Here is a 16108-nt window from a genome sequence, read left to right as displayed (position 1 = left end):
TAAACTAACGTTTGTAGATGGACAGACCGACAGACAAACAAATTGAACCAATTGCTCAACACTGCTTTTCGCTTCGTGAGCTTGGGGTGATTATACTTTAATGCACCGTTTACAGTTTGATTAACGGGGATAGAAAAGATCATGGTTTTGGATGGGGGAAGATAAGTGGTGGTGAACAGCTGTTTTGAAGGCTTGGGGGGAAGAATGGGATTGAAGAGAGTGTGGGAGTTTATTCCAAAGGTAGGAAAAAAGAGGAATGAAAGAGTGAAGGTGAGCAGTGATTCGTAATTTTGGTAGTTTCACCAGAAGGAGGTTGTTGGTGGACTTTAAGCGCCCTGTGGAAATATGGGGGGACGGGGACATATTGCACACAAAGTAGGGGGGGGTGAGACCGGAGAGGAGAAGGAAGGAGACAGAAAGACCACCGACCTGCCTGCGGTGAGAGAGTGGGATGCCCAAAGACAGCCTCACCGCGGGAGATATCAATGATCCGAAATGCCTTGGTTTCCACAGCGTGAAGCCAAGAAAGGTGAGAGGCAGGAGGACCAGCCCAGAGGGGAGAGCAGTACTCCATCAGGCTGCAGACAAAAGCTTTGTATGTGGTCAGGAGCTCAGGTGGGTCAAGGAAGGACTTTGCACGAGGGAGGATTCCCAGTCAGCGACTGGCTTTGGAGGCCAGGTTGAAAATGTGGCTTTCCCAGGAAAGATCATGGCAGATAGTGAGACCCAGAAACATGAATGAAAGGACTTCTTCAAGAGGATTGTGGAGAAAGTAGATGGGGGGTGGGTGGGGGGGGTCTAAAAGGTCCTTTCGGAAAGACATTGTGAGAGTGTGAGATTTGTCTGGATTGAAAGACATGTTCCACGTGTTGGACCAGTTTGTGATTTTACCCAGATCTGTAGAGAGCAAAGAAGCTGCTGCATGCCAGTCTGAGGGATGACAGATTGTACGGCAGAGGGAGAAGTCATCAGCAAAGAGATAAAGAGGATTTTCAGAGAGTCAGAGAGATCATTGATGAAAACCAGAAAAAGAACAGGGCCCAGAACGCTGCCTTGAGGAACTCCAGCCTGGACAGGAAGAGGAGATGAGAGAACACCATTTAGGGCCACACGTTGGCTGCGACAGGAGAGGAAGTCTGTGAGCCATGAGTGGAGATGGCTTTGGATACCATAGGAAGAGAGTTTGGTGAGCAGGGCAGGGTGCCAGACTGTGTCAAAAGCACGCGACATGTCTCGGGATATGGCTCTGATTTCATGTCCAGCATTGAGGACCTCCATCCATTGTTGGGAGAGCAGAAGCAGCATATCCAGGGTAGAGTGACCTGGTCTGAAACCAAATTGATGATCGGAAATCAAGTCATTGGAGAAGAGGAAGGATTTAATGTCTGAAGTGATGATGGATTCCACAACCTTGCTGATGATTGGGAGAGGGCTGATTGGTTTGTAGATGCAGGGATCTGTTTTTGCACCTTTTTTATGCAGGGCAGTGATGTTTGCTGATTTCCAAGGATATGGCAGATGACCTTGAGCAAATGAGAGGGTGAATAGAACAGACAGAGGGTGAGCAATATCAGAGGAGCAGGTGTTTAAGTCACGTGGGTAGAGTCCAGGGACAGCTGGGTGCGACTGGGTAAGGTGGGTACAGAAAGCGATGGGTTTCTGACACAAGATTTCGATGCAAACACCGAGTTTAGGTATTCAGCCTTTTCACGTGCGGTGTCAAAACTATTTCTAATACGACAGTATACTGTGCTGTATTTCTGTCATTGTGTGTAAAATAATTGGATTAAGTTGCATCATCAAAGTGAGGTTTTTTGAGGTGTTTTTGCTCATTCTATGATTTTAACAGCTCGTGCTGTTAACGGATGTCTTGCTCGTTTATGAAAGGTCAATGAGGAAAAATAATACAAATTTCAATTGTTTTAAACTGTCAATTCCCTTTATTAATTTATTTAGAAGGCACATCTAATTAATTCAATTATTTTCTTCCCTTTTCCGTTCCCAGTGACATTAAAGTTTTAATGTACATACATACATACATACATACATACATACATACATACATACATACATACATACATGATGATTTCTCCATCATATTTGGTGATGTGTGAACCAGACAGAATCACAAGCTTTACTCGGCTGGCTTTCCCGGACATTTGGACGACTGATGCCATTGTGGGTACTAATTTTCCCGCACAGTGGGCATGTCACTCTGTAAAGTGGTTGGTGATCAGGATGTCGTCTGTGATCATGTGGCAGCTCAGCCGAGCCTCTTGTGCCTGAGGGCACCTAAGCATTCCTATGTACCTGATGCACAAGCTGGGAAAGGCCTCTCTGTGACTGGAAGCTGGGAGCAGGTGGGAGCGACTGCACTGGGAGCAGGTGTGGGAATGTTCGCTAATGGTGAGAGCATTCTGGTGCTGGCTGTGTACTTGTCTCTAATGCATGAGCACACCCATGTTGGTCTGGATGCTCCTGTGGCATGGGGACCGGGGAACGCTTTCTGATATAGGTTAGGGTTATGGTGGTGGCTAATAATAGCTGAGGACGTTGGGCAGCACAATCGTGTCTCATCCTACATTTCAGATCCACAGTCTTGGCCAACCAGGTGTTCAGCTCCTTAATGCCCTCCCTTGGGAGCTTTTCCCACAGTGCCCTGCTCTGACATTTGCTATACCATGAAGCTTCATCAATCTTCAGCTCGTTGAAATCCCTCCTGATGCAGTTCTTCACTGCCTTCTCTTCCCCACCTTGAACTCCCCAAAGAGTAGGATTATTTTTGGAAGTATATTGTCCTCCATGCATTCTAGATGGCCGAGCCATTTAACCCTGTTACCCCAAATCAGGGGTTCGATCCTGGTCACCTGGGCCTTCACGAGTATGGTATTGTTTGGTATATGGTGGAACCAGTGGATGCCCCGAATGCCTCCATCCTCCTGCTGTGGAAGATGTAGGTGCATGAATTTTGGCTTCCATACAGGAGGGAAGGTAGGACTAGTATTTGGTAAGCTTCGACCTTGACGTGCACTGTGAGGTGTGTGCTCTTTCATACTCTCTTAGAGAGTGTACCCAAAGGCACGGGAGGCTCGTGAGACCCGGTGGTTAATTTCATCATCCAGTGACAAATATTGGGAGAGTGTAGTTCCCAGATCCTGTAAGTTTCGTCTACTTCCAGTCTGTCAATGCCCACTGAAAACACCAATGGTGTCAGAGGAGGGCTGTCAATAGAAGGTTGGCACATGATCTTGGTTTTTGGTATGCTGTATCAATCAGTCTGTCGATGATTTTCTGCAGCCCAGCTTCACTGTCTGCAATCGGAGCAGCATCATCAGTAAACTGCAGGTCCTTGACCAGCAAACTGAGTGGCTTGTGGGAAACACAAGAATCAAACGGCTTCCAATTGATCTTAAACTGCAATGCAACATCAACTGGAGCGTCAGATAAGGCCAGTGTCATGACCCAAGCAAAGAAAAGGTTGAATTGATTAGTGGCTATGACACAGCTTAACACATCTCATTTCTTTTGTGAAAGGCTCGGACAGATCTCTCTTGATTCTCACGAGGTCATTCATTCCCCCATGCAGTCTTCATATGATGTTGACGAGCTTCCTAGTTACTTCTTGTTTATGCAAAAGATGCCAGAGAGCCTGTTTATTGACTGTGTCACAAGCTTTCATCAAGTCAATAAATGCCATGTTGGGGGGGGGGGGGGGTCTGTTCTGCTTCCTGCTTTTTTTCTCCTGGAATTGTCTCACAATAAAGATCACGTTGATGCATGACCTATTCTTCCTATAGCCTCATTGACTCTCTGGGAGGATGCTGTTCATTTGGGGAGCCAATCTCATCTTAGAAATTCTACTTGGTACCTTTGCAGCTACACAGAGAAGAGCGATCCCTCTTTCGTCACTGCACTTTGACTTGCTTCCCTTCTTGTGATTAGAAACAAATATTGCATCTTTCCATTGTTGGGGAACCTGTTCTTTCTCCAAGATGGATTACAGGAGGTTGTGAAGATGGTGTTGCAGCACCACTCCACATGTCTTCCAAATCTCTGCTGGAACTCCATAAATGACTGCGGATTTTCTGTTCTTTAGCTATTTCTGCCTTTGCCGTTCTTAATATACATACATACATATTCACATACATGCATACTCATCATACTCGTCCTTTCCACTGGATACTAAGCTGTATACCAATAGAATCAAAATTCCATCATGAAGTTGGCAGTCAGTAAGCAAACATTACAATATAAAAATGATGATGTGCTTCCTGTCATTTGCAGTGGCGCGTTAGCAGGGGCCTGCTAGTCAGCATGGTGCAACTGGGTAATGTGCAGGGGAAGGACGACAAACATACAAGCAAAGACGATGGTGACACACAGACGGACACTGCCCCACTCCTCACTTCACTGGATGCGAGCCAGTTGGAGCAAAACACTTCTGAAAAGGTATTTGTTTGGAATGGCATCACTTGGTGAATATTCTTCCCTTATATGTTACACAAATGTCTTATTTGGCTTCTCAAACTCTCCCTCCTCTTCCCTTGTCATCTATTCCCTTCTCTTCCAATCTCCTTGTCCTCTCTCTCTCTCTCCTGCCCTCTTCTCTTTCTCTTCTCCTCTCTCACTATTTCAAGACTGATTATTTTCACACTGAGCACTCAATAATTTTCTTGATCAGTTTTCTTACGATCCATTGTTAGTGTTTTGTGCTCTACTCTTCTGGTTTGGTGGTTAATAAATCTCAATAAAACCATTTTGTTCATTTCAGGACAATTGTCCAATAAGTTCGTCTTTGGCTTGTAGTAACAACGATGACAAGTACATTGTAATTTTTAAAGCAATTAGCAAAACTCATTTTCGTGAATAATTGCTTTTCAGATATTCCTTCGAGTTTAAACGTCTGTGAAGGTCATTGAACCTTTAACAAATTGCTAAACGTCTAATTGGCCAACTTTTGTTTGTAAGGCTCATGAAAGAGTTTTTAATTTCTCACATAGAGGGCAGAGGCATCAGCAGACAATCCTTACTTAGAGTTTTAGTTCACGATTTTGATGCTTTTTCTGCATTGTTTTTAGATAAAACAAAATGAAGGTATCAGTCTGAGGTTTCATTGATATTGGCTTACATCACTGCAGGTTGGCTTGTTAAAAATCAGTAGAAGCTAATATGACATCGTTCCATAGAAATTAAACACAAACTCACATGACTACACAGAGTGTACACTGTTAACAAAACCTGATAATGTTACAGACCCAGGGTTTGGGGTTCACCATGAGGGGGACTTGGATTCTTCCCGACTTCCGGCTCTACTAGTGTAGTCGATAGTAGAAAAATCGTGCAAATTATGATACAAGCATCAAATTTGGCATTTCTGTTCTGCAAGGCTTTCTGATCAAATCTGCCTGATTGGCCATTTGAAAATCCAAATTTTGAAAAATTTGAAAAAAAAAAAAAACTTCAAACAAATTTGAAGCCCCAGCTGGCTGAAATTCTTGAAGCGCAAGTGAACATCCCAGACAGAGAACCAAGGGGAGATGCAGTCATCATTGATGGCTCAGCACTTATCAATGCCCTACCTCCACGCACTTCAAAGATATTTGATGACTATGCTAAAGAAGACATCATCCCAAAGGTGGAATCCTATGGTGCCAGGTACGAGAGGGTGAACGTCGTGTTTGATGTGTACAAGAAGTCAAGTCTGAAGTCTGAGGCAAGGTCGAAAAGGGGGCAAGGAATCAGAAGAAGAGTGACAGGAACCAGTAAGACCCCAAGTCACTGGAGAAGCTTTCTTTGAGATGACAGCAACAAGAATGAGCTGTTTCACTTCCTTGCGGAAAAGATGTGTGAAGCACAGACCACAAGCACAGTCATTCTCACAAAAGGAGAAGATGCCATTAGCAACACAAGGAAGTCACTGGATGCTGTGTCTCCATGTTGTCATGAAGAAGCTGACACTCGAATATTTGTACACGCCAGGGATGCAACGACGGATGGTCGCAAGTCCATTATCATTAAGGCTAATGACACGGACGTACTAGTCATAGCAATATCTGTACTGCCATCCTTACAGGAACTAGGTCTTGAGAACATATGGATTGCCTTTGGCCAAGGAGTCAAGGTGGGATGGATTCCAGTCCATGAGGTAGTTTCTGCAATAGAGCCTGAGAAAGCTAGAGGGATCCCATACTTCAATGCGTTGACTGGATGTGACGTCATGTCTGCCTTCTGCGGTAAAGGGAAGAAAACTGCATGGCAGACTTGGAACGTCTTTGATGATGTTTCTGAAACTTTCACCAACTCAGCCAGCATCCAACATTGATTCATGATGTTGACTTTTTTGAAGTTTTTTTTTTTCAAATCTTTCGAAATTTGGATTTTCAAATGGCCAATCAGGCAGATTTGATTAGAATCCCCTGGAGAACAAATGTGCCAAATTTTATGCTTGTATCATCATTTGCACGATTCCTCTCAAAAATTGCTGTTATCTGCCCCACTATACAGGCCGCCATGGTGCGGATAAGTTGGCATCCCATCAGGTTGTCAAGCAACTATGGGCGCCGATTGATGCCGCCAAACGTGGCAGGGTCCCAACTCGAAAACGCATTACTTTTTCCGGTTGTTTTGCAATGCCAATTGTGGTACATACTCTCAGTGCGCACCCATCTATCTATTACGTATGACCAAGTGGAACTGTGCGTATGCACTGGCTACTTGTGGAGCCGATGAATGGGGCATAACTTCCCGTCTATCTCGTCTTACACACTAAATCGAGCCAATAAAAAGAATGGGATGAAATGGACTGGTTGGAAACAAACTGTTTACCCAAATAAGCAAACGCATATTGACAAGCACAATAATCAGTCATGCAAGGCACATATTCACAGGCACAGAAAACAATCAAGAAAAGGCACAAAACAACAGATTCTAACCCTTAGAGCTTATTCCCCTTCTACAATCTAACCTTAATCAGCTACACACAGGGCGTAGCACCAGCAGAATCATACCAAGGAAATGTAGATAGGAATGAAACAAGATAGAGGAAGAGTAAGGTGTTGGTTCAGCCTTTGACTCACCACGGCACACTTTGACGGATGTGTGCCGAACCCGAAATGGGAATCAAATGAGGAATATGGAGGGGTGAGGAAAGCAGAATGGTGTAGACGCAAATGAGACAATGTTGTTGATGTAATATGCTTCGAGGAAAATGTGAGGTGTGTATGTAAAACCTCGCCAGGAAGGGTCAAGAGGGAAGTTGTCGACTGCTCTTTATAATTGTGATGCTCTTTGTGAGTCTAGCTTGACGAATTAGCAATTATTAGAGGGATAACAAGCGAAGAAGTGTACGTCAAAATGGAGATATCTCCCCGCACCCGGGACCTCCTGTATGGTGTACTCTTGTGCCCTCCTTCGTGCTCGATCAGCCATTGTGCCATTCTCCCATGCCATCTGGTGCAGCTTGTCCTGGCTTTTGCACAGACTCCAATGGTGGTCTCTCCTTCCTCACCACAAACAAACAGGCAGGTTGTCCCGGAGGACCCAGCATGTTTGAACGGCCATAATCCGTCTGGTATTCTGCCTTTTAAGCAGCTTGAGCGGGGCAGAGACTTGGGGGTTTAGAGTTCATGGAGGTGGAGTTCCTGAGAGCAAAGGTCATGGCTTACCCTTTGATGCCAACAGTGCATTCTCATTGGTGTGCTCACCAGCCAACACCAACTTTTTCTGGCAATCATCCCTGAGTTGCAGTCCACCCCCGAGTCAAGTCTGCTTCTTTCTTGAGAGGTTTTTCCACCAAGCATGTTTGAAAAGGCAGGGACATTGTTATTTCCTCCGTCATCTGAATTGTGGTTGGCTGCAGTGCTGTGTTTCAGAATGTTGTGTGTGATGTTGTACGATAAGGTGAATAAAAGAAATCAAGAGAATATACGAATAGCACGTTGTATCCGATTATATACTTGAAGAATGTTAAAGAGTAATTTGGGAAGGAGAGAAAACCAAATTTTACTGTGTGGTGCATGAAATGGCAACCACCAAATATGAGCCATGAATGAAAGATGATTTAAGGGAAGAACAGGAGGAGTATAGACGAGGAGGAGGAAGATGACCTACTACAGCCCACACAACGCATATGCCCAGTTTCCCTTCGACAATGTTCTTTTACTAACCTGGTGAGACAGGAAGTGTGGACTACCTGATAGAACTGGCCTGCCAGGGGTCCCACCTTTCTGTGCGAAGTCCAGGGGTCAGCTGACGCGCGACTCCGGCTCGACTCTGGTGAACCTCTCTGGGGACACTCCTCGGTACACCTGTGAAACGGTAACGCAGGTCTCCTAAGGTGAGCTCAGGGAGGATGGGAACCTCTTGTGGAGCACTAGGGCGAACGCTCGCTTGTTCTTGATTTTCAGTATGAATACGGACCGTGAAAGTTTGGCCTCGCAATCGTTTTGACCTTTTGGGGTTTTAAACAAGACGTATCTCAGAAAAGAAAAAGTTAGCTCAGAAATAACTGGTTTATGGTGGCTGAGCATCTGAGCATCTTAGTCAGGTCAGGTCAGATTATACCTATGACTTGCTACTGGTACCATGTAAACCTGTACTAACATGTTCCATGGTCGGGTTGGCGGTGACTAAACCGTCTCCTCCACCAAGTATTGTGGTGAGGAGGGTGGATGATATGGACACCCAGCAGGCTGAAGAACAAAACCTGTCAAAGGGTGGAGGAGATATCTCCCTGCTAAAGGGCCAACGGCCATCTATACCAAGTGCCCAACTGTGTCTGCGGACGTCCTCCTGCATTTGGGTTATCTTTTATTAGGAGGTTTGTGGGGGGATTTTCACTCCGGCCACCGTAAAACCCTTAATTCCATAAAACATTCCAAAAGAACAAAAAAATCTGAAAACCCACTCCGTGGGAGTACCTCATGTGCAGCTGCACTTCTCAGGGCAGCTCACCGGATGACGGGATTCAGCCAAAGCTCTCAGGATCCCCCAATCTTTGATGATAGGAGGGAAACCACAGGGTAACCTTCCTGGGTCAGATTGCAGAAGTGGATGTCGGGGTGGTGCTGAGGTATCGTCCACCCGACGACGGTCTCCTTGGGTTAACCTGAGGCAGTCCCTTCGGGTGGGTGCCTGGAATGTCCTATGCCAAAGAGAGGATGATCATCTGTCCCTGTTATTATCTGAGCTCAAGCATTTGGACATCGATATTGCAGCACTCTTTGAGGTATGGAGACCAGATTGTGGCGAGATCACAGCAGGTAATTACACCTACTATTGGTCTGGTCGCTTTGATAGTTACCATGCCCAAGGAGTTGCTGTAGCTGTGTCCAAAAAGCTGACTCCAATGATAATTGAGGTAACACCGGTCAACGAGCGTATTATGACATTAAGGATTCGTCACTCCCTGGGTGTCATTTCCCTGGTCTCTGTTTATGCTCCGACTGAGGCGAGTGATCTCACCGTGAACGACGCATTCTATGCCATGCTCAAGACTGTTGTTGATCGGTGCCCCAGGTGAGATACACTTCTAGTCTTGGGGGATTTCAGTGCATCGACTGGAACTGATCGGGATGGTTATGAGGTGTGTGTTGGTCCCCATGGGTCAGGAACTGTGAACCAGAATAGCACTAAGTTCCTTGACTTTGCAAGAAGTCATGGACTTAGGGTGGCTGGTTCATGGTTTCAGCACCCACAAGCTCATCGCTGGACTTGGTATTCCAACGCTGGTGGTGTGGCAAAGGAGATTGACCACGTGCTTGTTGATGGTCAATGGAGGATGATCCAGAACTGCAGCATCTACCGGAGTGCTCAGTTCCTCAATACTGACCACAGGCTTATTATAGCAACTTTGAAGTTGCAGCTTAAATTCAGGAGAATGGTACCATCCCAGCCTAGGCTGGATGTTGGCAAGCTCAAGGATGAGAGAGTAGTTGAGGAGTTTGCGAACAGGCTGAGTGGGCATTTGGGGTGTCTGGGTGCTTTGGGGGGTCCTGAAGAGTTATGGATTACCTTCAAGACCACCGTCCTTGATGTTGCCGGTGGATGTCTTGGAACTCACCGTCGGGTGAAGAAGAATTTTGTCTCTGAAGGGACACTGGATACCATCGACCAGAGTCACAGGGCCAGGGTTAATGGCAGAGCTGAGCTGTTCAGGGAGCTGAGGAGTAAAACTGTACGTGCACTAAGGGTGGACAAGGAGGCCGATGTGCAAGGAATCTGTGAGGGGGTAGGGCATCATCTGTGGTAAAGTGATTCTCGTCTTGCTTATCGGGGAATTTGCGCATTGCGTTCATCCAAGCCCATTCCTCGGTGTACTGGAGTTAGATTGGAGGGTGTAGGGTTCTTGAAAGAGGAGTTCAAAGTGAAGGCCCGCTGGGCCGGTTACTTTGAGCAGTTGTACCAGGCAGATCCCCCAGCTGTCGAGTTGGGCGTCAAGGGTGTTACAATCCCTGTTGCTGACCCTCGAATCAACTGTGGTCCACCTTCGCTTGTGGAAACACAGGCTGCGGTGAACCGGTTGAAACGGGTCAAAGCTCCAGGGATCTGTGGCATCCATGCTGAACTTCTCAAGGCTGGTGGAAATGCTGCACTCGTGTCGTTGCATGCAGTTCTCTGCTCTGCCTGGAAAACGGGCATCATCCCAACTGACTGGAAGAGGGGCCTTGTTGCCCCTCTCTGGAAAGGGAAGGATGATCGCCAAGACTGCAACATCTACCTAGGTATGACACTCCTCTCAGTGCCGGAAAAGGTCTTTGCTCAGATAATTCTTCATAGGGTTCACCACCATCTGCTTTAGCAACAGCGTCCAGAGCAGTCAGGCTTTACACCAAAGAGGTCAACGATTGACCGTACCCTTACTGTTCGGGTCATCACAGAAATTAGGCAAGAGTTTCGGTAGGGGCTGCTTGCAGCCTATGTTGATCTCTGTAAAGCGTTCGATTCAGTGAATTGGGATGCCCTCTGGAGGATTCTTGGTCTTCGTGAGGTACCACCAATACTGATCGATCTGATGTCTGAACTACACTCTGGTAGTGAGAGTGCTGTGATGTGTGGTGATGCCATCTCTGACTTATTTCCATTTGTTACTGGAGTTCATCAGGGGTGTGTCTGAGCCCCCACACTTTTCAGCATTTGTATGGACTGGATTCTGGGGAGGGAGGATGTCGGAGAGATCAAGCTGCGGTGCATCATTTGGGAATGTCAAGATCTCTGACCTTGATTTCGCAGATGATGCAGTCATCTTTCCAGAAACTCTAGATATCCTTTTGGGGTCCCTTGATGTGTTGAATGAGGAGTCGGAGCCGCTGGGATTACAGGTTTCCTGGGTCAAAGCTAAGATCCAGGCTTTCAATGACATCTTGGATGCTGCTATCCTGTCTGTACCTGTTTGTTTTGAGGATGTTAAGGTCACGGAGAGATTCACTTACCTTGGTAATGATTTTCATGTCTTTGCTGGCTGTGAGCCAGAGGTCAACAGACATCTTGGTTGAGCCTGGGTAGTCATGGATTCAATGGATCTATGGGGTGTAACATTTTTGGTACCTGTGCAGGAGTACGAAAGTCTTAGTCTTCAGGTCCTTGGTGCTTCCAGTATTGCTCTATGGATGTGAGACTTGGACTCTGACCAGGGATCTGAGATGTAGACTTAATTCCTTTGGGATCAGGTCTCTTCAAAGAATCCTTGGCTATCGCTGGTCAGACTTTGTGTCCAACGAGCGGTTGGTGAGAGAGACTCAAATGATATTTCATACCTGCATCGTACATTAGCGTCAGCTGTGGCTGTATGGACATGTGGCTCTTTTTCCTGATGTTGATCCTGCTCACCAGATTCTCTCAGCAAGGGAACCTCGTGAGTGGAGGAGGCCAATGGGCTGACCATGGGCCTCATGGTTACAGCAGGTTGATCAGCATCTCAAGGAGATGGGGATGGACCAGGCATTTGCCTGGGGGATGGCCAGACAGAGGCCCCTGGAGTACTGGCAGAAAGTGGATTCAGCAACACTCTGCTCCGGTGCATGCTCCCATACCTGACCTGACCTCCACACAGCATCGATGGTGGCAGCATCCTGTTATGGGGCTGCTTTTTCATCAGCATGGACTGGCAAGCTTGTCTTGATAGAAGGGACAATGGACAGTGCAAAGTACATGAGAATCCTTGACGAAAACCTGCTCGAGTCGGCCATGAATCTGAAACTGGGTACGAGATTCACATTTCAGCAGGACAACGATCCGAAGCACAAAGCTGAAGCCAGAGTGGATTAACTGAATAAGAAGAAAATAAACGTTCTTGAGTGGCCCAGTCAAAGTCCTGACTTGAACCCAATTGAACATTCATGGTGAGACTTGAAGATTGTAGTCCATCGACGATCCCAATCATACTTGGCAGAACTGGAGCAATTTTCACGTGAAGAATGGGTGAAGATTTCACCATCTCACTGTACAAACCTGGTTGAGACAAAACCAAAAAGACTCGTACCAGTTATTGCTGCAAAAGGTGCTTCCACCAAGTACTGACCTCAGGGGATGAATATTTTTACAACCAGTGAATTTTGATTTGTTTGTTTGTAGGCGACCAGGGTTGCGTCAGGAAGGGCATCCGGCGTAAAGCATGTGCCAAATCACTATGCGGATCATACGGATGATCCGCTGTGGCGACCCCAAATGGGAGCAGCCGAAAGAAGAAGAAGAAGAAGAAGAATTTTTATTTGTTTGTGTTTTTTTGCGGTTTTCCTGACATGTCACCTCCTTCAACAAAAACAGTGTTTCGTTTGATCTCTTCAGGTATGAATAAAAAAGTTCATTCAGAAAAATTGTTTCTACATAATATGTAATTCATCTAAATGTGGCATTTTTTGTGGGGGTGAATACTTTTGCAGGCCACTGTACTTTCAACATTTTTGGTTCTGAGAGTGAATTGTGAATTTCTTTATAAACTGGCAAAAGTACCCAGCGTTGCCCTGCAGACCCAGCAACGCCGGACCCCTTCCCATCCCGCATCCCACCCCACCCCCTCCCTCCGGAATAACACCCCACCCCTACCCCATCTCCATCCCACCCCACCCTTTCCCCTTCCTCCTCTCATCTCCTCCAACCTTCTACCTCACTCCCCTCCCCCTACCTCCTCCCACAATTTTTTTTTTCTCGCAGGGTGTAAATTAAAGTGAACATATCGCAGGGTATATATTAATGATATCAGAGTAGCCACCATCTGGGTGGGTCGAATTTGCGCATTACTTGCTGAAAAATGTATAGTCTGTGTTTTGAAAAAGATTATAGATGTATGTGTGGTGTGCGCTTCAAATGTTCCAGATGGTCTAATCTAAAGGGTACGTTCCAATTGTAGTTGGCGTCTAAGGGGTCAGAAGGGTCTTCAACTCTCAAGCATGGAAAAAGGGTCCGATAAGGTTAAAGTGGTCTAAAGCTCTAAATGGTCAAGGGTCCAAGCTATATAATCTGTCTGAAGGATGTTAAGGGTCTTACAGGTCTCTGGGGCCTTACAGGTCTTTGGGGTCTTGTGGGTCTTAGCGATCTTGGGATTTTGGCACAATTTATTCGATAGCACAATTGGATAGAAGATCCAGCCAACTTTAAATGCCTCTGAGGAATGAATCATGGACATACCAAAGAGGACATTGAAACATGTCATTGTTTTGACAATCTGAGTAACAGCACAATCTTCAAAATCGTAACTTGATTGATTGATCTTCAAACTCTTTGCCCACTATAATCGAAATTGTATTTCTTTTTCCCAAATCTTTTCACTCCCCTTGCATCCATTTCACAGGAGAAAGTGAAAACTCGTACCGACTTTGACCCAAAGAAGTTCCATCGGATCGCAGAGCTCGCAATTGACATCGGTGATGGAGTCTCGGAGAAATTCAAGGTATGGACAAACTCTGATTCTGGCAAAATCATCTTCATACTTTAATTCCCTTTCTCTCCTTCATTCTTAATTTGCATGTTCTTCATTCATCTTTCCATTTTTTTCTTTTTGGTTCTATTTTAATGAGCACCTTTTCATTCGTAGATAAAGGACTTCTTTGTTCCCTTCACCACCGAAGGTGGAAGGAGGTTATGTTTTCACCCCCTGTCTGTCTGTTTGTGTGCAGGATATCTCAAAAAATTGTGGACAGATTCGGACGAAACTTGGTGGATGAGTTGGTTAGGTGAAAAGAACAAGCTGATTAAACTTTACTTCATGTCCAGATTTGGCCTATCAGTGGGATACAAAACATAAACTAATCAGCGTGGTGGAGGTATGCGCTCTACCGAGTGCCCTTCTCGTCTTCTTGATGGTTTGCTAAATTGTATAAATAACCAGATCTTGATTGGGTGAACCAGCTTGCTGTGTGTGTGTGTGTGTGTGTGTGTGTGTGTGTGTGTGTGTGTGTGTGTGTGTGTGTGTGTGTGTGTGTGTGTGTGTGTGTGTGTGTGTGTGTGTGTGTGTGTGTGTGTGTGTGTGTGTGTGTGTGTGTGTGTGTGTGTGTGTGCGTGCGTGCTGGACTAGAGTTAGCATCTATTCTAAGATCCCTTTACTTTCCTTCGTACTTAAGCTAGTAATCCAGTCTTCACTTCTGTTGTTGCTGGAATTGCACAAAGTATCCTTTATGAAAGGTGATAGCCTGCTCATCTTGTTCATGGTTTCCTTTGTCAAGATTCAAGGAAGATTACAGGATAGCTCAGAGCTATATGGAGTGTTCAAAATGTTCCATTAACAACATACAATTCACATACACATCAAGCCCATTCTTCCTCTACAACCCTAACCCGACCATGCTTCATCATAAATGATTGATTCCTTATAGTATACAGAATATTCAATAACAGACTGGCTCATTATTCAGAATATCATTCAATTTTAGTTATGCTTTCATCCGGGACCAAATCAACTGAATTCTTACTTCACCTAGCCTAGTGTTCAGCAAAAAGAATGAAAAGGTTCCCCACCATGTTCTCTGAACTTCCATAACTCACCTGCCCAACACATCCTATTCCTGCTTATTCACTCTTTCCTATAATGTTAGTTTCAATAACAATTGTCAGTCTTCCAGTGTATTGTTATGGCCCGGGGTTCGAGGTTCGCCATGAGGGGAAGCACTCAAGTTCTTCCCGAACTCCCGGTTCTGAGGTCACCACCCGCAGATAACGCCGCCGCCTGGTGGGATGGTTGTTGAGCAACCATGAATGCCGATTGGTACTGTCAATCCTGGCAGGGTGTCACTACTTCGCTTGGGTACCTTACCTTTGGACAGCCGCGCCAAGCGAGTTCCGTGGCCTCAACGCACACCCGGATTACTGTTGAGCGATGCAGTGAGTGTGCGCTGGCTGACGAGCAAATCACATGGGGTAGAACTACCCGGCTAATGCTATATATGGACTACACTGGAGCAATCGAGGAAAAACGCAACGAACTGGGTATATTCACAATAATCAGCAAGTTTATTTACAGCAAGGGCGAGGAAAGGTATGTGTACAATATGCAGGAGATTTATTCGAGAGATATTTGTACAGCAGGGGAAAGCAAGGATTGGTGTGGTGCAGCAAAATATATGCAATTATTTACAAACACAAGAGACACGGTGCAGAGTTCCCCTGATCCGAAAACATCCACGATCTTATCCATTCTAACATGACAGGTGCCGTCACTAATTCCCTGAGGGAATTAGTAAGATGAGAGAGAGAGAGAGAGAGAGAGAGAGAGAGAGAGAGAGAGAGAGAGAGAGAGAGAGAGAGAGAGAGAGAGAGAGAGAGAGAGAGAGAGAGAGAGAGAGAGAGAGATAGAGATAGAGATAGAGATAGAGATAGAGATAGAGATAGAGATAGAGATAGAGATAGAGATAGAGATAGAGATAGAGATAGAGATAGAGATAGAGATAGAGATAGAGATAGAGATAGAGATAGAGATAGAGATATATATAGTTATAGTTATATATATTGAGGCGTTGGTGACCTCTTTTTCCAGGTGCATTCGACAGACCTATACACAAACCCAGTCGCTAAAGAGGGGGGAGGGGGAAGGAAAACTGATAGTGTCTATGGTGCATGGTTGGAAGGAAGTGTGGTGAGGGGCACGATGATTTGCAAATGAAGTGCGGAGAGGAAGGTG

The 16108-nt window shown here is 45.6% G+C and overlaps 1 protein-coding gene across 2 annotated transcripts in view; it reads left to right on the top strand.

The window, feature by feature from the left end:
• Nucleotides 1–16108, top strand: part of LOC147033877 (neuronal vesicle trafficking-associated protein 1-like) — a 51366-nt gene that overhangs the window by 12058 nt on the left and 23200 nt on the right. For both annotated transcript variants that reach the window (XM_085872102.1, XM_085872099.1), the window contains exons 2-3: nucleotides 4285–4449; nucleotides 13787–13885. In XM_085872102.1, the coding sequence (XP_085728228.1) occupies nucleotides 4315–4449; nucleotides 13787–13885 (234 nt within the window). In that variant the 5' untranslated portion in view covers nucleotides 4285–4314. The remainder of the gene's footprint in view (nucleotides 1–4284; nucleotides 4450–13786; nucleotides 13886–16108) is intronic.

Source organism: Eptatretus burgeri, chromosome 1 (assembly GCF_056783735.1).
Source record: "Eptatretus burgeri isolate ZD-2024b chromosome 1, Ebu_testis_v1, whole genome shotgun sequence".
Classification (NCBI taxonomy): Eukaryota; Metazoa; Chordata; class Myxini; order Myxiniformes; family Myxinidae; genus Eptatretus; species Eptatretus burgeri.
Note: the sequence above shows the minus strand (reverse complement) of the source record. Positions and strands in the feature narration are given on the sequence as shown.